This window comes from Balearica regulorum, chromosome 2 (assembly GCF_011004875.1).
Source record: "Balearica regulorum gibbericeps isolate bBalReg1 chromosome 2, bBalReg1.pri, whole genome shotgun sequence".
NCBI classification, from domain to species: Eukaryota; Metazoa; Chordata; class Aves; order Gruiformes; family Gruidae; genus Balearica; species Balearica regulorum.
This window is the reverse complement of record NC_046185.1, coordinates 152,381,530-152,405,805: the sequence shown is the minus strand read 5'-3', so window position 1 is coordinate 152,405,805 and position 24,276 is coordinate 152,381,530. Positions and strand designations below refer to the sequence as shown.

The 24,276-nt window shown below is 39.5% G+C and overlaps 1 protein-coding gene across 4 annotated transcripts in view; it reads left to right on the top strand.

Moving 5' to 3' along the window:
* Window positions 1–24,276, top strand: part of NRP1 (neuropilin 1) — a 114,512-nt gene that overhangs the window by 51,988 nt on the left and 38,248 nt on the right. For all 4 annotated transcript variants that reach the window (XM_075746525.1, XM_075746528.1, XM_075746526.1 and 1 more), the window contains exons 6-7: window positions 7,491–7,646; window positions 10,399–10,565. In XM_075746525.1, coding sequence (XP_075602640.1) covers window positions 7,491–7,646; window positions 10,399–10,565 — 323 coding nt within the window. The remainder of the gene's footprint in view (window positions 1–7,490; window positions 7,647–10,398; window positions 10,566–24,276) is intronic.

The following is a 24,276-nucleotide window of genomic DNA, read 5'->3' as shown; positions in this document are numbered from 1 at the left end:
CTCTGTAAATTCATTCAGTACAGCATATCATGGTGTGAATGATTTTTTTTTTTTTTAATGAAATGTGTTTAATTTTGAACAGTTGGCTTTGGGGAAACCTCTATTTTTAGAGGGAATATGTGATGGACCTCCTATGCTAAAATAAATTAAATATGAAGCCTTCTAATGGGTCCCCAAACTTTCACAGCTAGCACATGAGTGAGTATTGTCCAGAAATTTCCAACAACTTGCACAAACTGTACTTCAGGTTCTAACCCTCCAGCTTGAGGAGAACCCGGGTTACAGACCAGCAGTCAAAGCAAAGAATTTCTTTGCCAGAGAAAACCTGGTGTCCATGCAATTGAAATCATAGTGACTAAATGACTGCCCAGGTCAGTAAACAGTCATTGAGTTATTCATTCATGTGGCTTCCGTGATAGGGCACTGCAGGGTTCCTCCTTTATAGTGCTCTCTCTTCAAGCGGTTTAAGCAAATCCAAAGGTTTTATCTTAATTTGTTAATTTATAATCTCTGGTGAGCTGGGCACATGTGTCAGGGTGGGTGTGTTGGGTACCCTTCTGGAACTTACTTCTCTGCCATCTCAGTAATTTTCCACTTAGTTGTTGACCACACTTGACCTTCTGCAAATTCACTAAGTGCATGGCTAGATATTAGCTAAGCCTATAGAGCCAGTGAGCCCTCATTTCACGCTCCGCCCAATCTCATATCCCTGTTTTACACTGAGACTGATGAACAAAATAGCTGCATGATTTCGCTATTTTTTTCATAGACGGCAATGGGGCTGCAAGATCCAAGTCCCCTCTAGGCAGAACAGCCATGTACCAGTTCCCCAAGGACCCCGGGTTGATAGGCTGCGGCTCCAGCCTAAAAGGGGCCGTTCAAGCTGAATGCCTAACCTTTAGGGTGCCCATATGCCTATATGAATTGTGCAAACAGCTATGTAAAACTGATTGTGATGCCTTTTTCACTGTTTCTATGTATGGCATAAGCTGATAACGAGAAGCATCCTGAAACTGTCCTTTTTCTTCTTAATTTTGTAACTTGTAGCAAAATTCAACAACTGAGGATTTATGTTGTTTGTGTTGGGCACTAATTACAGCTATTTCAGTTTTCCACTGGTGTGATAACCCATATTAATAGATATTTTCTTTGCTTTTATGAACAGCAGTGGCAATTTCTACAGACTGCTAATCCTACATTAATATTTCATTTAAATGAAAACATATAACTTAAGGTACATATTTTAATAACACATTTAAACTTGCCTGTTTTCCTAGATAAATCTCCAATATAATTTTAATTAAAGCTTTTATTAATGTTGCAGTAAATAGGTATGTGCTTTTTAACGTATATTTGTGTTCTCTTTTTGGTTTATGCTTAATGGGTTTATCATGGCTCTTTTCAATCCACTCCAATAAATAGTGAAGAAAGACCCATAACAGTAGCTGAAAGACTATTTAGTATTTAATGCCTCAGTTAGGAAAACAGTATTGTAGCACTACAATAACAATGTCTGGAACATTTAATAATAGGTTTATTTGTATATAGGCCAAATCTTTCCAAGCTGAATTCCTGTAGAACTTGCATTTAAACTGACATCTGAAAAGATGATCCAATCAATCAATTTATGTGTAATATTACCAAAAAGAAATGCATTATTGTTAGTGCAAGAGGGTTTCAAAACGGTAATTTCCTAGTTCAAGAAAGTGACTGAGCCATACAGAAGAGCAATTAACAACAGGCATTATCAGCCTTCCAATTCCCTCACAAACTGTCTAAACCCAAAATGATCCTGACATCCAATAAGGGCGTTTACATGCTTTTGTAAATATTCAACTGAATTTGTAGGCTAGAAAGAAATGTTTCCTTAGATACAAACCATTGGAGGTTGTGGCGGTTGCAGGGAAATGTTTGCTGCATCATGTCACTATAGGAGGGTCCTAAGCCAGCAGTCGGTCCCTCTTGTTTAACTTAACACTGCAAAGGCAGAGAGGACGTGATTACTTCTCTATAGATGCATCACAGGATGAATCACTGGGAGGAAGAAAAACTATATTTCAACCAAACAGCAAAGCTGACACAGAAAGCCACTGATACGACCTGGCCATAAACTGAAGATAGAAATTAAGTTGCTAGATTTCAAAAAGAGAGTATCCAGATAATCTTGGGACGGGGAAGGAGAAAGAAAGATAAAATAAATCTAATTTGCATCCACATGGAAGTAGTAAATTTCTGAAAAATTTTAGACAGTATGGTTGCCTTTGATGAAAGGAGGCTCACCCGGGGTGAGTCTTTCAGCCATTTGTCCATTTCCCTTTAGTCTGTGAAAAAATATTCCGAAGCTATATCTACACTGTTAACTAAAATGGGGCCAAGGCATGGTTGTGCATACTTCTTAATTGCTGGCGTACTCCCTTACACAATTTTAGCCCACGTCAGTTTGCACTTTTCCAAGCAACTCCTGAGCACAGTTTGGAGGACAGCGAAAGGCGGCGGCCATTCCCAAAAGGCACGTTGGACGTGGCCATCCTGCTTCAGAGGGAAGAGCCCTGTGGGAGCAAGCTGTGTCACACTGGTAGTCTGCTCCCAGGAACAGTCCCTGGCCACTAGCTGCAGGTCCGGAGGGTGGTCCCTGGCCTGTTCTACTTTGTGATAGACACATAGTCGTAAAAAAGGAAGCTGTTTTGCTTTGTTGTACTGCATTGCTGCTCACATGCCCAGTTGTGTTCGAGGTTAAAGCCCCCATTGCACTACACTGATATAAACATGAAGTAGAAGGATTTTTAAAATGTTTGGAAAAAATGATATCCTTCAGTGCAAACCCTCTGCGCCACAGCAACGCAGCTGCTGTTTGCCAGGATAATGGCAGTTTTTAATTGGACACAGAGAACAGTTTGATGGAAACCGATGGAAAAAGTTGTGGCTGCAACCAAGGCAGAATTAGATGGACAGCCCCCTGAATGTGCTGCTCTCAGCCACCTCTGGAAACCAGGCATCAATATTTGAGCCAGGCACTGCCAGTGTCTCCATTCTCAGCAGAGAACAGCACCCCGCTCTGATTTCTCTCCGACATCTACTTTAGGGCAGTTGATGGAGCTCTGGAGGTGCTTATCACATTGATTGTACTGGGAGCTATAGATCACTAACTCAGTCATAAACTTTAGATACCTAAGTCAGAGCAGATGAAACTCACCATAAGTGGGAAAAGTTTTCACTGTAGAGTTTGATCAGCTACAGTCACTGGAGATCAGTGGGAAATGAATTTGCTGTTTTCTACAGTTATGATTTTTTTTCATTCCTCCCCCAAAAAAAAAGGGAAAAAAAAAAAAGAGATATGTTCTCTTAAACAAATTTTCACAATGATGTTTAAAAGGATATGTCAAAATCAGTATGCTTCCATTTAAATTTTGCTTCTATGTAAAAGCCATTTTCCTGATGGAAAACAATTTTGTTAGACAATTTGCCAGCAACTATAACAGTCATTCACAAAGACGTTAATCCTGAAAAGCTCTGTCACAACCATGGAGTCCTCAGCCTACCTGGATGTCCTTTTAGTGAATTGAATCTGGCAAGTGCTGAGTACTTGCGCCTTGATTCTGCAACGCATGTGCTTATCTTTGAAGCATGTGAGCAGTTAGATTGACTTCAAAAGGAATTCACTGAGGACCCTTATGGTTCTGAAGTTAAACACTAGTGTAAGTGTTGTGCTAGTTCAGGAGGGGAATGGTAGGCATTCAGGAAAACTGGCATTTTGTTTCTGCATAACTGCATGCCAAGGGCACCCTTTGGTCTCTTCTTTAAAACAAAGCAGTATGTGAAACAAACCCTGTTGGACAATGTTTGAGAACTACAAGTGCATATTGCAAATATTGTGCAGAAAAGGGACCATGGTTTGAAGGAGATAACAAGTGGAATTGGAGCAGGAGAGTGAGTAGATCGCAGAATAGAAATATGTGATTTTGCATGAATAAACTATACACCAAAAATACCTTTGCCCAAGGCACAAATATACCTCAGCCAGCCTTGACTGAGAACAGTCCATTGATGACTTTGAAGAAAAATAGCCCACTCAAAACCAGGACTAGCTTAAGTGATGAATTGCACATATTCATCATGCAGCTCTCTTTGAAGCTCTATAGACTGTCTACCAGGGGCTCAAAAGTAATTTAAAGAAGTTTACATATGGTTTGAGAACCAGAGGCTAAGCATTGCTGCTTCAGTCAATACCACAAGAGCTTCCACTGAATTACAGAGCAAAACAGAATGCTTTACTACGGTCATTAACATCAGTGCAAATGAAGGTTGCTATTAATCTAGGTGTGTTTCTCCTCTGTTGCAGCTGCTTTCTACACTCTTGAGAAATTGCTAAGAGATAAGAATATACACAAGCTCAGTGTAGGTGACTACTGGACTGTGAGGATGGGATTCATTTTTCAGTTATTTTCTCTTTAGCGTTCTAAATTGTGTGCAAATGTTTTGTCAATAACAGTCATACTGCTGCGAAAATACTGTCCATAGCACACCAGCTTTTAAAGACCAGCTTTAAAATTCAGTAAAATGGCTAGTTAGCATAGCATTTTTTTTTAATATTTTAGAAGTCTGATATACCATTTTTCCTTACTTGTGTTTTGCTGGGGGTTTTTTAACTGAATTTGAAAAGCTAAGATTTCAACTGGATGGGTAAATGTGTATTTCAGTAAGTCTCAAAGTTTTCTGATACTGATTCTCTTTGACCAGAAGGGCAAAGTAAGGCCTTAGTAAGGGTAAGGTTTCTGTTTTGTCTTAAACCACCAGCCATATTCTAAATGTTCCACACTCAGATCCTGTAAACCTTCAAACATACATTTATTAATAATTAATCAAGGATTTATTCAAGTTCTAGAATTAGACTCTGCATGTTGGGAAAAGCTTGCAAAACAGGTTTCTTAGTTGTCCCTCCATCTTTTAACCTGAAAATTACTCAGTTTTCCACTATATCATACTATGCCAGTGGACAGAGGAGCCAAGGTCCCAGAAATAGCTACAGCATGGGCAGTCAAATGAAGTAGCTGGCTCGCTAAAATGCCTCTGTTCTGTGGGTAATGTAGAAGTGTCCTTGAGTGAGGACATTTCCAAGTGACTCATATTTGGAGTAGACCTTCCTGAGGAATGCTGACAGTGTCGTGACGGTCTACAGGTAGAGGCTGCAAAAAGATTTCTGGGCCTAAAGACTTTTCAGCACCTGCCACCCTAAAATTCCCATTTAGAACTGTATATGATCTATTAGGAAAGCCCATCTTGGTTCGTAAGGAAGGGTCAGGAAGATGGTTAAAAAAAAGCAGACAGCAGTATCATCCCCTGAATCATTGCTCAGATGGAGTTCCCCACACAGCATTTATCTGATGCGGTGACACCTGAAGCATTTGGTAATTTATTATCATACAAAAGTTTTCAAGAGTTGAAAGGAAGAAAGGAGAACTTTGTGTTAGCTATTTATGTAAGAAGAATAAGAATCTCTATTTCATCCAGTTCTGCTCAGATCAATACTGTATTAGCTCAGGGCTAAGGTTTACATGTTGTGCAAAAAAATTCAATACCTCTTTGTATCATATTCTGCAAGTTTTTAGCTCTTGCATCTACGCAGCTAGCAAAGGGAATAGTACTGTGATAGCGGGACCAATCTGTAGAATATTGAAATGCAGAATCACTAAATATGTCTTAAAAATTATAAACCAGTGAGTCATGGGCAATCTTAAAGCCTGTCTGCTTTAAACAAAGTTCTCTTCTGTTTGTCATTTCAAAGAGGCTTCCCTACAGGAAATGGGAGGAGGGAGGCTCAGAGCGCCATAGCATGGTGGCCTTATCCTCCTTATTTTCTTGCAGTTCAGAGCAACATCAGCAGCTATAATGTTGAAAGGCCATCACGGGAAAGGATCAGAGCTGTTTGCACATAGAAAATGTAAATTAAAAAAAAAAACCCACCACCAAACCTGCAGCAATTGGAGTGGAGACATTATTTTGTGTTTTTAAAAAGCCACTAACACTCTAAAGCAACTTTCTCACTCCAAATAATAAATCTGTAAAGCTTTAATGATTTCTAGGATGAGGAGAATTCAACTCATATTCTCTATAGGGTGTTTCATTCTATCAATACTGCATTGAACAGCCCTGGTGGAAAAGGGCTGAACTGGCAGGTATTTTAAATGCCATGGGATTGCCAAGGCAGCTGAAGACAAGCTATGGCCAGAATATGGATAGAAAAGCACATGCTGGCAGCAAGAGCTATAACATCTGAGCTCCCTCTTTCTGGCAACTCTAGGGCCTTACAGAAATGTGTAGCTTACATAATAAACTTATTCCAAGCTGGAACTGTTTTACTTGTTGAAAAATGCCAATAAATGACTACAAAATTATGTTAGCTGAGGATTTTCTTTGAACTGTGAATAATTAGGATATATAAACATTTTATATTTTAAACTGAAAGTGAAATGGACTTCCTAGAGAAATGGGAAGCTGTTAATTTAAGCCTGGAAATCCAGTGGTGTAAGCATTAGAATGACATCTTAAGATTATTTTCATGATTGACTCCATGGATGGGTTTTAGCATTATCTTTTCTTATTGTTTGTAAGCACAGATGTACTACTATTCAACAGCCTGGGGACCTATCTGTAGGGAATGCTCAAGTGCTAGAAGGCCACATATGTTGGTTGTGAATTGAGTAGCTTAATTAAGGAAAAAGATTATCTCACTGCACAGGAAATCCAGAAAAATATCACAAACTGGTTTATACATTATTAACACAGAGAGATCATGTATGTGTGTATGTGTGTGTGTTCTGTGACATGGAGATATACTTAAGAAATCCTTGCTCTTTTGAAACGATTAAGATTTTCCTCTTGAAATCTTTTACAGTATTCTTTAATATTGAGCATATGGGCAAAAGATCCATGAGGGTGTGCTGAAACCCTAAATAGGAGGGATAAAGAGTCATTGGTCATAGCCTTAATATAAGTGCAAAAATGTTTTTCTAAGTTTTCTATAAAATTAACAGATTATCTGCAGTATTGAGCATAAAATCTGGAAGGTGCTGTTTGAACTCCTATACCCAGAGCATCTTGTAGACTGGATGGGCAAATCAGGCCATTCAGATGTTCTTGTCATAAATAGGTGCTTCAATCACACTTTGGAAAATACTTTTGGTGTTCGTACATGTAATTTTGTGGATCGTTGCCCTCCCTGCACACTTTAAAGGACACTTTTTGAAATCCTGGTTCTTTACCTTTTCAGAGGTTTATGAAATGCTATCATCTGGAACATTTTAGAAGCAAGATTACTAGGATAGGATAAGCAATTTATTCTTCACCGCTAAGTTATTGATGAGATTGTGATTTTGAACTGTTGTAGAGGTTCACTATTTCCTGCTGGGGGACTCTCTTTAGGAGGCTATTGTAGTGGCATCTATTGTTGTAGTAGAACTGGTAGTTTACTATTATATCCTGTCTCTTTGCAGTTGGCCCACACATAGGGCGTTATTGTGGGCAGAACAACCCAGGACGTGTCCGGTCTTCAACAGGGATTCTTTCAATGGTATTTTACACTGACAGTGCAATAGCAAAAGAGGGATTCTCAGCAAACTACAGCGTGTCACAGAGCAGTGTATCAGAAGGTCAGTATTTATCTATCTTGCAGAGCTTCTTGGAAAATATTCTCTGTTATGTCTTCTTGCACACCAGGTGTTGCATGAAACTTTAAAGAAACCTTAAATAAATAAGATGGTGGAGAAGGGTTGGTTCTGTTTTGCTTTTTTCTTTTTTTTTTTTTTTTTTTCAAAAACAGCTGCCCTTTGAAAAGCTGTGCAAGAAGCAGAATTCTCCTTACAGTTTTATTCTGCAGTATTGCCAGGAAGTTGGGATAATTATTGTAAAAAACTGTGCTGACCAAGGAAATGCAGGAATGCAGAGCAATTGAACACTTGCATTAAAACAATGAAACATGAACAATGAATGCACTATCCAAAGCTTTCTTTTATTACATGGAATAAGCTTTGATGATCGATTTCTTGAATAAAAAGAGCCCATTTAATATATGTGCTCTTGTTAAACCATTTCATAAGCTATCTAAGCTTTGTTCTCTGTCTTGTATTTTTTTCCCAGTTGCCTCATTTTCATGCTTACCCTTTGGACAGAGAGTGAAATGAAGTGAAGGAGACACAGGAAAATAACAGGCTGTGTTACACCATGTTCTTGCAGATTTCCTTGCTTTGCTCGATAAAACACACACTTTAAATCAAACTCTCCTTTCTGCAACTTACTGACTTTTGAGAAGATTCACCCAGATTTGATGTACTTGTTTAGTCAGAGAAGGAACAAAAGAAAAATGAGTAAACGGAAATTATCCACGTCAGTCCCCACCTCTCCTCTGCCCCTTGCCTCTTAATTAGCTTTCTCATACATGCATAGCCAGGAAGAGGGACCGGGACATACCCTGGCCTCTGCAGATGGGAAGCATTCTTCTCCATCTCTCTCAGATTGTACATCCAGCGAGTTTGGCTTCTCGTTATGTAGGTGCTGCTCCTACCCCTTCATTAGCTAGCACAGCCAGCTTGGGTCCCCATGTCCACCTCTGCCACCTCCCTGGGCTGTTGAGGCACCACCACACTGGAGCCAGAATTAATATCTGCTATGCTGGGATGCCTTCAGCTCTTAAACACAGGACAACAAAACAGGAGAAGTTAGCATGTGTGAAAACCCTTTTGGATGGCAGGAGGAAACATTTTCTACGATGCAGGCTTAGAGGAGTGATTCTTCTCACTTAATTTCACCCACCCTTGCTCTTTATGTTGTCACTACAGAGAGGGTCACCTCCAGAGGACAACTCAGCCTACTTGTCTCAGACATGTGAGATGTCGCCCGGAGGTACCTGTCCCTCTCAGTAGACTACAGGGAAAGCCCACATGTCTAGATCAAACTAGACATCTGCCTTTTAGACATTTTAATATGACTCCCACCTACCATGTCTTAAGTTCTTTGCAGTAGCTTGGGCTCTCCTTCTGATTCCAAGAAGTTAATTTACTTTGAGTCTTACCCTAAAGCCGTTCAGTCTCAGTACTTTACCCAAGGCCTCTAATATGTTCAAGTAGCACAAAAATAGTGGAAAGAGTGGTATGCCACAGGAAATGAAGTTTGGCAACAAGTTTGGTAAATCAGTTATGGGGCACCCTAACTGTAACTCCTGTAAGGTCCCCTGATAGCATTTCTAAATATAAGTTTTTGGATCCTGGGTAAAAGGTTTTAAACATTTTTTTTTTCAGAATATTTTCTTTTTCACTGAAAAATCAGAACTTCACTTATTAAAAGCTCATTTTTCCAACTCATAGATTTTGAAACCTTCAGCTCAGCACCTAGCCCTCTGTTAGAGATACGTCAGCTCCAGGGAACGTGTGATAAAAAGGAGCGTGTACCCAAATGTCATGCCTTCCACTTCACACACTGGTATTTTACCTTAAACTGCTAATGAAGGAATGCATTGTATTCATATACTATGAAGTCCCTGAACAAAAGTGTAGGCACATGTTATTTTCTCTTGCCCTTGCAATGGGGTTGGTAAACCTCTGACAGAGAGGTGTATGAGCAACTGGGTGTGAGGATCCTTCTAAAGCCACCTGCCTCTCTTGCTTCAGGGGGGTTGGGCCTTGATTTTTGAAAAGTGAGAGAAGAATTTAGTCTCTGTGCCATATCAGCCTTTGAACTCACTATAGTGACTGGTTTATCAACTTATTCTAAATTATCTTGGTAATTTTTGTGTCAACAAAAAGAGATTGGATGGAGATGATCAACTCATTTAAAATACAGTATGTTATAGAAGAGGTGGTAATTCCCTTAGGTCAATGCTCTTCTGGCTTGGATTCAAATTTTGTTGAACTGTTTCTTTCCAGTGTCCAGGATCAAAAGAAAATGGCTAGAATTTTAATAACATTTTTAAAACATTTTATACTTTTTGTACTGGAGTAAATAGTTTTAAAATAAAATTATTTTATACAGTCATCTGGTTTGTCTTTCCTGGCTTTGTGCATAATTATGAGTTGAACATACGTTGTTTTATATTATGAATCCACAGAAGTGCCTATGCTACCCTAGAAAAGAGAATTCTATTGTCCTATATTGAAATGGCTACAATGCTGGGCTAAAAATATTTGTATAGCATTATTATTGCAGGAATTGCCATGGCAACTCAAATGACAGTATTAAGAATGACACCATAAGCCCAATACCGCCTCACTTAAAGTTGCTAAAGAATTCAAAGTCACATAAAAATAAATTCTTTAGATATTCATATTCAAAGCAGGAAAACGCTCTCATTACTCAAAGTCTAAATCAAAAAGCTGACCATAATAATGATGGTAATTTATTTTTCTTCAGATTTCCAGTGCATGGAACCACTAGGTATGGAGTCAGGAGAAATTCACTCTGATCAAATCACTGTCTCCTCCCAGTACAGCGCTATCTGGTCTTCAGAAAGGTCCCGACTAAATTACCCTGAGAATGGATGGACCCCAGGGGAAGATTCTATCAGAGAATGGATACAGGTAAAAAGATAACATTTTAAAGATATTATTAATAATATTCTGTGGAGTTTATTGAATGTGGAGAATGCAAAAGAAAGAAAAAAAAATAACAGAGTGGAGTACTTCTACATAATCTAAGAATCATTGCAAGTGAATAGCTCACATTCCCTATTAGACACACAAAAAAAGACTGACTCCCAAAGGTATAAAAAAAGAAAAGGTCAGGAAGATTAATTCTTCTGCTTCCCACGTCTATTGTTTTTTCAGTCTTCTGGGCACAAATAACAGAGATTTTGGTTTAGTGGAAAAGTCAATATTAGTTTAACATGCACTTAAAGTGGAATGTCCCAGTAAACTGAGCATGTGCTGTGTCTCTAGCTGATTACAGTTAAGCATTAATACAGCGTGGTGTTTTCATGCACTCAGATTTCACCTCAGAAGACCTGTGTCCCTTCTAGAATGTTAAATATGAAATGAGTTTAGTGATCTGTCTAGTGGTTGTTCTTCCATGTCCTTAAACACAACATTCATTAGCGAGATCAGCCACCTTGGCTTTGCTCTGTTAATACGGGAGAAATCCTGCAAACATTTGACCCCACAAAGAGACTCCTTGAGTTCAGTTAGTCTGCTTAGGCTTGTTGTTTGTTATTTGCCATCAGGACCATAGCTTAATGGTGCATGATTCCTGAACAGGTTAGAATTATTCATATGAATTACTGTACACAAATAATCTGTACTAGCAGGCAAGTATTAATATCATTAGCTGAAAATATAGTGATTTGTGTCAATTGTAGGTTGACTTATACTTCTTAGTTACGATCTAGACTCTATTTCTTTTTGGCAAAAGCTAAGAGAAAGGCTTGAGCATATTAGATCAATATTACTACTGTTGAAAACTTGTTCATATATTTGAAATATTCCTCCTGCTTCTGTTGTTTTCTGTAGGAAATTACTAACTGACATATAAAAACAATGCCTTATTAGCCGTCCATATGAATGTTCACATTGATGTTTCCTGTGAGGTTTGCTGTCTGCAAGAAAGCTTAAAAACATGTTGAGTAGTAGTTAGTAAAGGGAAGAAAGAGGGGGAAATCTTTTATTTCTGATCCTTTGCACACAATGGGACTCTCAGGTGTCCTGCTTAGGGGCCCCTACACATTCTGAGTTCTTGGCAAATTGGTAATCACGTATGATGGACCTAATCAGACTTTGGAGTGGCAAAAAAATTCTGTTAATCCTTTTTCCTTATTTAGGAATAAATGTTAAAATCTTCCCAGTCTTATCTAAGTGCAAGGCTTGTTATTAATCATTGCCACTTGCAATCCATGGAATGCACATGGAAAAAGGGTGGAATGCATCAGAATCAAATTCCATGTGTTTCATCTGGTCAGAGGGCCGCCACTTTTTCTTTATTTCCTTCTTTTCTGCTGTCACTTACACATTTATGACTGGATAATCAAAACAAGAGAGCTAGTCAAATCCCATTCATGTGTTCTGTGTGCTTATTAACTTTATTAAGTTATGATGACTACATACATAGCTTAATCCTTTCACTTAGAACTAGATATTTCTGAGAAAAAGTTTCAAAGGACTTTTTTTAACCATTAACTTTTTTAATAACAAACTCATAGCAGAATCCAAGCTACTCTGGGGTTTCTGCTTAAAAGAGCTCAAGGTACCTCAGTCCTCTTGCCCATGAATTTCTCAGCTTCCTTTGCATTCTGCCATAAACCAGGGTGCTCAGGGGCTGAAACAACCACCGAGCATAATTTTTAGCAGCTTTACGCTGCCTCCAGCTACCACATCAGCCAAGAAGTTGGTGGTGATTTGTATGCTGTACTGCTCACGCCACAGCTCTCACCTACTTCACCCAGTCCCTGGTTTGGAAAAGGCGGCATGAACCGTTTCCCGGAGCTGCTCGTCTTAGGGCATCTCCTCCACTGCCCGAGGCCCACGCGGAGGGACCAGCACCCCCCAGGCAGACTTCATGACAGAGCAACTAGGCTGTAGCAGCCTTCACTGCTGAGTTCGGTCTTGTTTGCAAGACTGAGCCTACAAAGTCTTGCTTGAAGATTCATTGCATTGAATAAGTGTGCTTTACATGGGTTGCAGAAGAATGATTAGTCATTTCTACCATTCAATCTATGTAGCAGAAAGCAGCTGAACTGCTAAGCTAGTTTGGAGATTGAGCATGCCATCCCCTGGCTCTTCACAAGGTACAAAGGTTTAACTCATCTTTGGTTCCACTTCTGTCAGCAGAATATTAATTCTTATTTATTATAATTTAATTCAATACTAACATTGCTAATTCAAGCCTCCAAAGTGTGTTCTAAATGCTTTCCTGTTAAACTTAATTGATAATCTTAAGATGGGTGCTAAATGCCTCAGACCATCAGGCACCTCAATAACAGGGCCCTTGTGCACATGAACCATCATCTTCTACAAGTCTTGATGCCATTGGCAGTAAGCACGTTGCAAGTACGTATCTGGAGAAAATATTGAAATCCCATGTTTCCTCTGTACAAATATCCCCAGGAGCAGATGTTCATCTCCATAAGGGCTTACAGACAAACAACCAAGGACATGTAACTAATAAAATACTCTGAAATTACCTGTTGAAAAAAATATAATATTTTATAAAAGGCAGAAGGCACTTGTATATGAAGGACTGAGGTCACTTAGTTCTTTTTGGTTCTGTATGCTATCGTAAACTAGTCATTTATGCGAAGAATTTGCTTTTGTGCAGTACAGCATAAATGGATTTTTGCTGCACAGTGCAAGAACTCACTCTAGAAAATATTCGACTGCAAAAAACAGGCTAAAGGATACAGCAATGCTGAACTTGGAACTTTTAAAGTGAAAATTTCTGCCTCTATGCCCTTGTCTGAGAGACACAGATTTTGTGTTTATCAGTATTCATTAATTTTTTTCACAATTGCAGGTTTCCATACCTGCACACACACTGCAGCTGGTTAAGTAGTGATATCTGCCTTCAAACTGCTAATTTGCATACGCAACTAGGGCATATATATGAGATCTGCAACCATACATGGGCAAAGCAGCTTGAAAATTCAGCTCCAAATACTAATTTCCTTATTGTATCCTTTTTTGTATAGGGGAAATATTATAGTTCTCCTTTCCCTTCCTTTTACTCCTCCCTTCAAGGTTAATGTTTTGGTAAGACAAAAGCAACAGAAAACCTCAGTTAAGTATTAGCAAAGGGAGATTGATATCTATAGAGGACGTCTAGAGGGCATGTGATATGATTGTCTCCTTTGAGGTGTTGAAGTCTTTTGGACCATTTCGTTGAAAATAATTAGGAAAATAGTGTTGGCTTGCTGTTAGTAATGGATTTGCATGAATTCCATCTCTGGATGTGAAATCCATTCTTTGGTGGAAAAACCAGATTGCTCCTTTGTGGCTGACAAGGTACTAACTCCTGAGTTCATCTGAATGCTGCCTGCTTACCGGGCTCTGCTAAAAGCTGGCTGGCTGTTCCTTTCCTTAGCTGTTTGGAAATAAATGTCAAACCTTAGATTCAAAATATCCATAACACAGTCACACCATAGGTCTGCACAATACTTTCTCCATTTTAGTTTTACCCTCAAACACACTTTTGAAAATTGCTCAACTAACTTGAGATTTGGAGTGACTCCATAATCAGAAACAGAGTCACTCCAGATTGAATTTCTTCTCTAAAAACACATTAATAAAGTCTGTGGATTTTCCAATATGAATGGAATAAAGATATGCATGAGGCAAGGGCTGCCAAAAATAAGCATGAAGTTAGTTTAGTGTCATATGGGATGTTATTAGCTCCTCAACCTTAGGCTCAGCCTACTTGTTCATTACACTTACGTTTCACACACTTGATTGCCCTTCAGTGTGAAATAGCATAATTTAAAATAAAAAATAAAAACAGCCCTTTAATTTAATCAAGAGCAGGGACCTGCCATTGCAACACAAGTCATTGTCCCTCATTAACGTATCCTTTCACAGGAAAAATAGTATAGTGTTTCCATTTCTGTAATCTGAACAACAAACATGTTAATAGGTATCAATTACCAGCCAGTTTCAGTACTTAGAACCAGTGAGAAGGCCAGTGTGAGGGTTTCACATCTGGTTTTAGTGAAACTGTTCCTGTCTGTGGTATTTAAAATTTGAAGAACTCCTGTTATTGTGCAATTGGGAATCCTAGGGGAGTACAATGTTAATGAAATCCATAACGTGCAGGGATTTTATGATTGCATTTTCAAGGCATTCCTTCAAAAGGGACGACTGATTTCTGCCATGGCAGCAGTAATTGTGTTTTTACAGAGTAGATTTAATGTTCGTATTTAAGAACAGCAGTTACGTTTACACTCATCTGAAAAAGTAACATGCAAAATCTTTGTATTTAGGGAACTTTTTCATCTTATTTCTGAAGCCTTTGAGCAGGAGCCACCGGCCGCTGTGCATGGCAAGCCCTTGTGCCTCAGGGATGTCCCGATGGGTCGTGGCCAGCAGCCCCCCAGGGCAGCGCAGGAGCGGGGGCAGCTCCAGGAGGAGTGCCCGACCGGATAGGTGCCGTCAGCTAAAGACACTTGAGACCCACGTGTGTGTGGTTTTGAAGGGAGACCGACTGCCTATTACCAGGGTCACTGGGAATGTGTGCTATCATCAATCCTCGTAATGGTGTGGGTTTTCAAACCTGCAAGGAGCAACACCGTCTGGGTACTTTTACGGCAGAATCCGCATGTTTTCTATCAAAATGTTTCTTCTAATGCATATAACACAAATCTTTACACTCCCTCCAAGCTGGATGATAGTTTCTGGGTAGCACAATTTTTCTCGCATCCTGTAATACTGAGTGAGACCTCCAGCTTGCCCAGAAAGCGAAGCACGTTCGTTAATAACACAAGATCTTCAGTTCATATTATGGCCAGGGTTGGACAAAACCATAAATCCAGCTTAAGAATCCTAGTATCGGATCAAAACTTTGCAGCCATAAACCAAAAAGCACTACTCTGGTATAAACACACTCTGCCAGTTCAAATTTGTTCAAAAAAGGTTAACAGGGGGTTAACATAAATAGACATTGTACTCTGGATCGGGTATTATCTGTCATTCTGCAGCTGACATAAGGCCATACACTAAGATCAACTCCCTATTGTGTGTTCTGCCTAACATGACATAAATGGCTAATCCAGCCCAAATTTGTACTGCTGGGTTTCTCAGCAGGGCACAGATCCGGTATCACACGGAAACGGCCGGAGTCAGAGGTTGGCACAGGGAGCAGGTCTGGTCGCTCCCTCTGGGCTCTGCCTGCCCGACTCTGCCTCGTCCCCCACCCGTCCCTTTGGCACCTTCGACTCTTGCAGAGTAATTCTCTGGACCTCTAGACTGGTCAGCCCCAGGAATATCAGCTGATCTGATGCAAAATTCTCCCTCTGCATCTTGCAGCATTTAGGGATCTGGAGAAAGGCCAGAGAGAGGTAAGAGTAGACCTCCTCAGAAAGCAACCTGGGAGATCCTGCTCGCCCCCACTGATTGAAATATCAGTTGTTTATTTAACACTAACTCTCCCATTCAAGGAAAATATGCTTCCATTGATTTAAAACACTTCTCTGTATACACTACTTCACCACAACGAGAGAGACCTCTGAGGTGGAATTTTCCTTCCACATTTGTCTTCATTCCTTTACATTTGCAGTAACCTACGTTCTTCATTATTTGCTCCTTTGTAAGTGAAACCCAGAAGCATGCATGGCTGATGTGAACTGGTATATAGATTAGTACAGATTTATTTCTGTAGCACTTCTGAAAATAATTGCAGTTCATCATTTGGTGTCTCGACCTTTCATATGTGTCATAGCTTATTTCCTTATCAGGTATTCACTCAAAAATATAGTCAGTATTTATACATGCTGCTGCACAGCACATTTGTTTCATTAACAGGTTTATTCTTACATCAGGCAGCTGTTTAGGTTGATTTTACCGAGGAAGCTTATCTAAATATTTCACATGAAAGCTCAAGGAAGTGCAAGTCAACAATGCCTGTTATTTTTATTCTTATTATTTCTGTTTCTTTTGGAGGTTGATATTGCAATGAAGTACATCATATTACTGCATAGAATAACACGAAACCTGGGAAACCTCAGCCTCCCAGTTCTCCTAGCCTTTGAAGGACTGCCTGAGAGCTGAAGCTCAGAGGCTTTGTGGCAGGGCTTGCCCATCATTAGGGAGCACACTGACATGAAAGCACAAAAACTGTCAGTCCTTTGTCTTCTCTACCAATTTAGAATACAAGTCATGTATTTGGTTCATGTCATTTTACAGTTCATAACTGCACTCCAGAAATTACAAAAAGCGGAGTTAGCTTTGTGTGGAAAAGTGTTACAGTTATCTTACGGTCTTAACATACTTTGCACATGGGCAAAGAATGACAAAAGAATATTCCTTTCTGGAAATCACAGCCAGTACAAACTGTGACACAGAGCAGAACCAGGGTTAATTGACCCAGCAGGATACATTCGTACCTTTATTTACTGTGACATGGGAATAAATGGTAGAGTTTCACAAAGGCAAGTACTGAAATTAGACAAGAGGGAGAGGGAGAAATAAAAGGGCCCTACAAAGTAGGAAGGTTTTTTTGATTATTCAAAGTGCTTTAAGAGCTATTTTAGTACCAGAAAGTTCCCAGCCATAGATTTATCACTCTGGGGAGGCTGAAGGGATGCTCAGAGAACTGAGCCTTATTGCTCCAGAAGTGCAGGTGCAAAATGCAGTTTAGAAGAAAATCCTCTCTACCTCCCTCCGACATGTTTCAGCATCAGCCCTAATACAGAGGGGAGTCCTGCGTGGCTTCGAGCAATCCTGCGTGCAACATATGGAGGAGCAGCAGAAGCAGAGCCCCTCTGAGCCTCCACTACCAGCCTAATCATTATAATAGTTTCAGTTCTTTCAGGGGATCCATTATGCAGAGATCTGAGTAGTTTGTATATAACTCTGTAATTACCTATGCATCCACTTCTCAGTCCAGCCCTACATCCCCTCAACGGCTGCAAGACAGATGGCCCTTTAGAGCTGAGATAGCGAATTAAAAATGTGTCCAGCAAAAGCACTGATTCAGCAGCTACTAAAATAATTTTGTAAATTTATCTCACTTTCACTAGTTGGTTCCAGGAGGCAAAGAAATTAAAACCTTAAAACATGGTCTTAAACTAAACACCGCAGGTTGTTTTTTTTTTAAATCACAACATCTTTTTCTTCTACTTTCTTTCACAGAAATTAAAGCCACTTAAAAAAACTCTGTACAAAATGATTCTTCTCTCTCTTTTTTTCCTGTTCACCAGGTCCATGTGTTTGGCTTGACTCGAAACATTTGTTATTGTTTGCTGGTTTTTAGACTGCCATCAAGCCAAAAAATCAGTTGTTTGTGCCATTCTGCTTGGTAGGAGACCTCTCTCCCAGATGGCTTGCAGACCCCGTGGGGGCTGAGGCAGCCTTGCCCACCCAGCTACCAGGCACTGCAACACATCTGCTCCACCGCAGCCAGGACTTTCTGCAGATGTGAAGGGAGGTATCTCAGAAGGATATTTTTCTGAGTCCAGCAGAAATAAATTAATCTACAAGACTAGGCAGGTGTCAAACTGCGGGTGAGGTAGAGCTCAAGGCTAGAAGTTAAGTGACTAAGGATAGTGGCTAGAAACACAGCCTTGGGTAGGAAAGCACAGCTGAGGCATGTTATAATAAGCAGAGTCGTTACTGAGCTAAAGGTCTCTGTTCTCACGGGGCCGACCCTGGGTTGGAGATGATAGGTGTACTGCTGAGTGCTTTGCAGATACGATTGTGCATTTTTCTTCAGTCTTTCCACACCTGCACAGTAGTATGAAGCTGAAGAGTTCATGAGTCCTATGGGCCCTTCCCCATCCCAGCATCCATGCTCCAGATTTTCTGTTGCTGAGCTATTATTTGCCTCCCCTGTTCTTGGATCATTCTGCTTTTCTGTCCCAGTTTAATTCTGTTCTGCCCATTAGGTGACATTTTCACAGCAGTAGCAAGATAGGTAAAGTGGAAGGATAAATAAGATTTCTTCCAAGTGGTAAATACCTGCCCTTCAGAAAGCAATTTGTCTTCTTCCCATGAAAAAAGAAAAAAGAAAGAAGAACTATATTTCAACAGGGAAATACTTCCATTTTTGCTTTACCTCTAACGTTTTCATTCAGAATTTTAAAAAACTCTTTAAAAAGGCATCCAAGTAAACTTCATAGCAAAATCTACTAGCAGAGAAAACACAGTTGACCAAACATTAAGCCGAGATTCAGTGCCTCTGTTTTGAGGAGCAACAGGCTTCTCATCAGAGCAGCACTGTTTGCACATAACTTCCACCAACCAGCTGTACCTGTGTAGTCTGGTCTGTCTCTTCGGCGCAGCCTCCTGTGTTGAACACTTCAAGCCAAACTCATTTCTGGTGTTGATCCTCTGAAGCTCCTGAAAAGATCGATTTGTCCTATCACATGTAAAACGAGGGAGTATTTTAACTGGTCATATTTAGGTTATAGATTATTGTACTATAGACTAAGGTGGCTTTCAGCCCTAACAGAGACAGAAGCAGGCTCTTCCATTGCAAAACCTATTAAATTCAAGCTATGGGCTGACATAGCACAGAATAATTTTAAAAAGCTCTTATCGAGCCATAAAAATTAACTGTCCATAGCAGTGCTCCCTCCTTTCATGATATGCTTAACTAAGAAAATATATCCTGTGTTTACTTTAAAAAGACGTGGCACTTAAAAACCCATAGCTTTGCTCTTTACATAGCTGAAGACAGAGCAACTTTTAGAGAGGCCAGGTGGGGGTACACAAACCAGGCACCATTCTTTGGTCCAAAAAAAGGTGGAAATTAAATCCCCGTGGCTGCAGTTTGAGTGGGTTTTGTTGAGATAAGGGCAGAGCTGAGGAGCAGCCAGTCTCCCTCGTTTGCTTTAGCACCAGGGGGAAGTTGCCTCGGCAGTCACTGACCTGCACCATTCCTTCTGCTGTCCCACCGCCGCCTCCAGCACGGGGCGAGAGCATCGCTCCCAGCAGCGCTTCTTCCAAATCACAGCCTCAGACGTATTTCATCCACTTGTGAGCATTTTCTCAGAGCTGTGAGGGACATACCAAGGAAAAAGCAAAATCATCTTTGCATATATAGTCTTTGTCTCTCGTTTTCCCCTGTACATTTACAGCACCCTCACCATACCATCTAACTGCAGCTACCTGACATTTTTCTAGAAGGTAGCAGAAACTCATATTTTAAAAAAGCACTGACTTGCTTGGTGACCCAGTAGTAAATTAAAATCATCATACACAATGTGTATGAAATGGAAAATCGAATTTTGGTGCAACAAAACTGACAGTTCCATTTAACAGAGAATAAATGAATGCAGACTCCTGTGGATGACTGACTGATTTAAAGAGACTGTGACGATTTTCCAAGATGAGAAAGCTGATCACAAGAAAATACATATATTTCTATGTGACACAGGTTATACACCTATTCCAATTGCCGGTGAAATTAGGCTTAAAAAGTATTAAATCTTTGACACTGGCACTTTTTCCCCATTATGTTGCTATTTTTTCATAGAAAACTCAAAGCCTGAACTTTCAGAAATATCCAAGTGTAGCAAATTCCAGTGATTTCAGTGGAACTCTCTCTGAACACAGTGATTGCATGGTCAGATCTGTCTACACCATCAAGGTGTGCTGTCTGAGACAGTAGAGGTTTAATCCTGCATAGTATATCACCCCCCCACTTACCAGCTTCCTACCCAATTAGCATAGGTATGCTGTGAAACAGGAAGAGGCAGAGGTTATTTCTGTGTGTTTATGCATGTGTAATATCGTGCTTACATTCAAAATACCAAATTAGAAATTTATAACATAAATCAAACCCTGCTGCCTGTACCCTCTGATTCCAGCAGGACAGCAGCTGGCAAAAATATTGCTACAGAATAACTTCATAGGCAAAATTCAGTGTTTTCCACCCAAAGCCCAGTTGTTCACATGTGAAGGAGTCTGATAGAGAGCTTTGGATTACTTGTTTCCCATTTGTACATTAGTTGCTCAGTACACTTGGGGGAAAAAAAAAGTCCTACAATTATGTCCTTCTCTCAGAAAAGAGTGGTTCTGCAAGTATTGCTATAGAGTTTCCCTTTTCTATAGTTTCTAACACAAACTGGGGAAAGTTACATTCAAACTGCACTAAATAGTTGTCTTCATTCCAGATCAGAGGATTAAGCTCAGGTTTAAAATTAAATGTAAATTACAAATAAGTATTCAGAAAACGTTAATTAAAAGTATTACGTTCCTGACTCATTTATTGCTCAGCAAGGGTTCCTAAGTATCTTAGCTGGAGAAAGGGGCCATTCACATTCCTCCTTTTTTGACCAAGTCATTGTACATGTCTTAGGTTATCCATTTGCAAGTTAATGTAGTGCCGAAGCAAAGGTTTTCATTTTAAAGAAGTAATATTTCACAGCAAGATATGCTCCTGCAAGATGTAAAACAATCTTTTTCTAAAGCACAGGGAGTTAATCAGCCTTTCTCTTCATTGCTACAGAGAGGGTTCGAATGGCATAAGATGCTGATTACTTAGAGCCCAGCGTCTATAGAAATCCCAATACGATTACATTTTCCTCCCTTTGTTATCAGAGTTTATTGTATCTCGGTGTTCAGGTTTTAAGTAGTTTTCAAGTAAAAAAATAAATTAAGAAGAAGGTATTTTCTGAGTCTTCTGAATAACGATCGTGTTACATCAGAGCACCACATGAATGCGTAAGGTGGAGCTTGCAAATGAATAGCAGAAGGATTGTTCCCTATCACTGCATGGGCACTGGACGCATTTCGTACAATACTGTGCGCCCATTTCAGGGGAGCGTTGCATGGCCCTTGCTTTTAAACCAAACTCCTTCAAAGACTCACACTAAAAATATCACACAGAGCTAATGTGTACCAGTGGCACTGCCTCTCCCGGCCCACTCGCAACATTTCTCTTTCATATTTGATCTTTATAGTTTCCATACTGGAGCGATTTGGTTTGCTGAATTCTGGAAATGTCTCAAGTTGAAATGCTAGTGTATTAACCTGCTGTACTGAGTCTCTTTTGTTTCTCTTTACCAGAGTGCCGCTTGCCAATTTTTACAACTACAGCAGATTTTACTATTCAAACAGAACCAGATGGAACACCAGTTCAAAGAACATGTCAGAATTAAATATTTCTTTTTTAATTAGTTGCTTCTGATTTATGCAAAAAAAAATTAACATAAGAGTGGGAGAATGTGCCATGAATCCAGATGCAACACAGCCCACACAAGCATTATCTTTTCTCTGTCAGAGACACAGAGGCCTTTTCTTTCATTTTTTCTTGTCTTTTCTTTTTTCCCTTTTGTTTCTGGATTTCATTTTTCTTAAACTTTCTGCATCTTTTCCTTCTCAAACCAGCCCCATAATGATGACTGAAGTTCTCTTATGTTCATCAGTCATACTTTTTCATCATTATCTTAAATCTTCTCTTGTAGAAACTGGCTATTCTGCCTCTAAAAATTCCTGTACTCAAAACTGCAAACCCAGCATCCGTAGCTCAATGTGATAGCATCCTTTGAGTCTAGTCTTTGTTTTCTGTTGAGGGAATCTTTACACTTACATTTTTTCTGCTGCAGAAAAGGATTTGGGCAGAAGGTGGAGATTGTGAGGAATATTTCAACTGCTAAAGAAAGTTCATTTCCTTTTTTGCTGCCAAGCAATTCGATTTCTTTGGCATGAATGTTTGCTCATCTTCTCTTTCATGCTTCCCCACTTTTGCCAAGTCACATAAGCATCAGTTCAGTAAAGCATACTGACTGAGGACAGTTGTTAGGCACAGACTAGAAGTTGAGCGTGTGATTAGCTGCTTTCTCTTCTGGGGCTTTCAGGATGTTGCTGTCAAGGTCAATGAGAAAGGCTTCGGTGACTCAGGAGAGATCTTACTAACAGCAATATTTTCTCCTCTCTTTATGGAGCTGCCACAAATATCACTGAGAATTTTGCACAAAGGTTTGAGATGGTTTATAGCCTTAACTATTTTCACTTAAACCCAGGATGAATATTTACACCCTGTCATTAATCAAGGAGTTGTGCTCTTGTAATGACTACTTATTTCAAGGACAAAGACTTTTGGAAGTAATTTTCCAATCAAAATAATGAAACTATTTTCAGAATTTCTACTAAAGCCTGTGCCCTTTTTAATTAGCATTATATTCTCCTTCACTTAAAGCTCAGTAAATAAAGGAACTAAGTGATAGTTGTATATACATCATGGGAGAGCATGATTGGTCAAATCAAACAGCAACACCTCATAAAAAAGATCAACTCTTGCTTAATTAAATATTTGACAGAAGAACAGTGAAGCGTCACAACAGTTAATCTGACCCAGAGCACTGTATGCTGTCTAGGGAAATGACACAGTTCTCTAAAAATATTTACTTTGGTATGTTGTGTCAAGTGATGGATTATACAGCTTTTCAAGCCACAAGAGATGCCCACAACAAAAAGCTTCCTGTTGTTAATCAAACTCCAGCACTTTGTCCTTTATTTTCTCAGGCTGTTGAACAGACCTACAGTAGGAGTGTTAAAAGCTGGTGAAACTGCTCCCTTGCTACAGCTCCCTCAATGACTGTATTTTATTTAGCAAGGCAGATTTTCATTCTGAAAATAAGGTCTTCCATGCTATGACATGGTTATGTATGATGACAGGAAGCAACAATATTCATTTCAAGTTGTGCATGTTGTATGTTGCTCCTTATCCAGCAGTTTGGTAAGATTTGTTGTGTGATATGTTGTGCAGAGCTAAATGTTTTTCTTTTTCCTTCTCCTTAACTTGTCTCTAATTAAATGCATATGCCACCCCTTGCATATCTATGTCTTAAAAATGTGTCACCCACCCACATTTTTCAGAGTCAGGAAGACAGTAATGAAAGTATTTTTCCTGGATGCTAGAAGATCTTGCAGAATAACTAGAGAAGAAGTAATTCATATGTAGAAACAGCTAGCGTCTTGCAATATGCTTTCACATTAAAGAAATTGATTTTAGAAGCAGGAACAACTGGGACTTTTTTTACATGAACATTTCTCTCCTGGAAAAAAATACACACCTGAGATGTTCCTCATTTCTTGTAAGTTAGGGGCTAATTCCTATAGGCAAGTCTGCTCCCAGTCTTGTACGTAACCAATAAAGACGGTCACATTGCAACGCAGGCAATTATCAAAGGCTGTGTTTTTGGATAAGGCCCGAAGGCATCATTTTCCAGAAGAGATATGCTTTTTAATCTGAATGAAAGTGAACAAATTTTTTTAAAAGAGCTAGCAATATACTGCAGTTAGTCAAAGCTAAAACTCTGGTCATGGAAATGAAATGTCATGATTTCAGGTTTGGAGACAGCTGCCTATCTCGGATCACAGCCATACAGCATGCAATAACTTACAAAATTGTTTGCATCCTCTAAAATAAATACCAGATGTTTGTTTATCATATGTGCAGAAAGTTAAATGTCAAATAATTGCAGGGAAATGCATTTGATGTTCATCTTCAAAAGTACTGTATTTCATCACCACCTCTCTCCACAGTTCATTTTAACATGAAACACAAGTTCTTGAAACAGAAAAAGGACAAGAAGCCCAAAGCAAACATCTAGTTGTTAAAGAGCTGTATTACTATCTCAGCTGGAGGAGA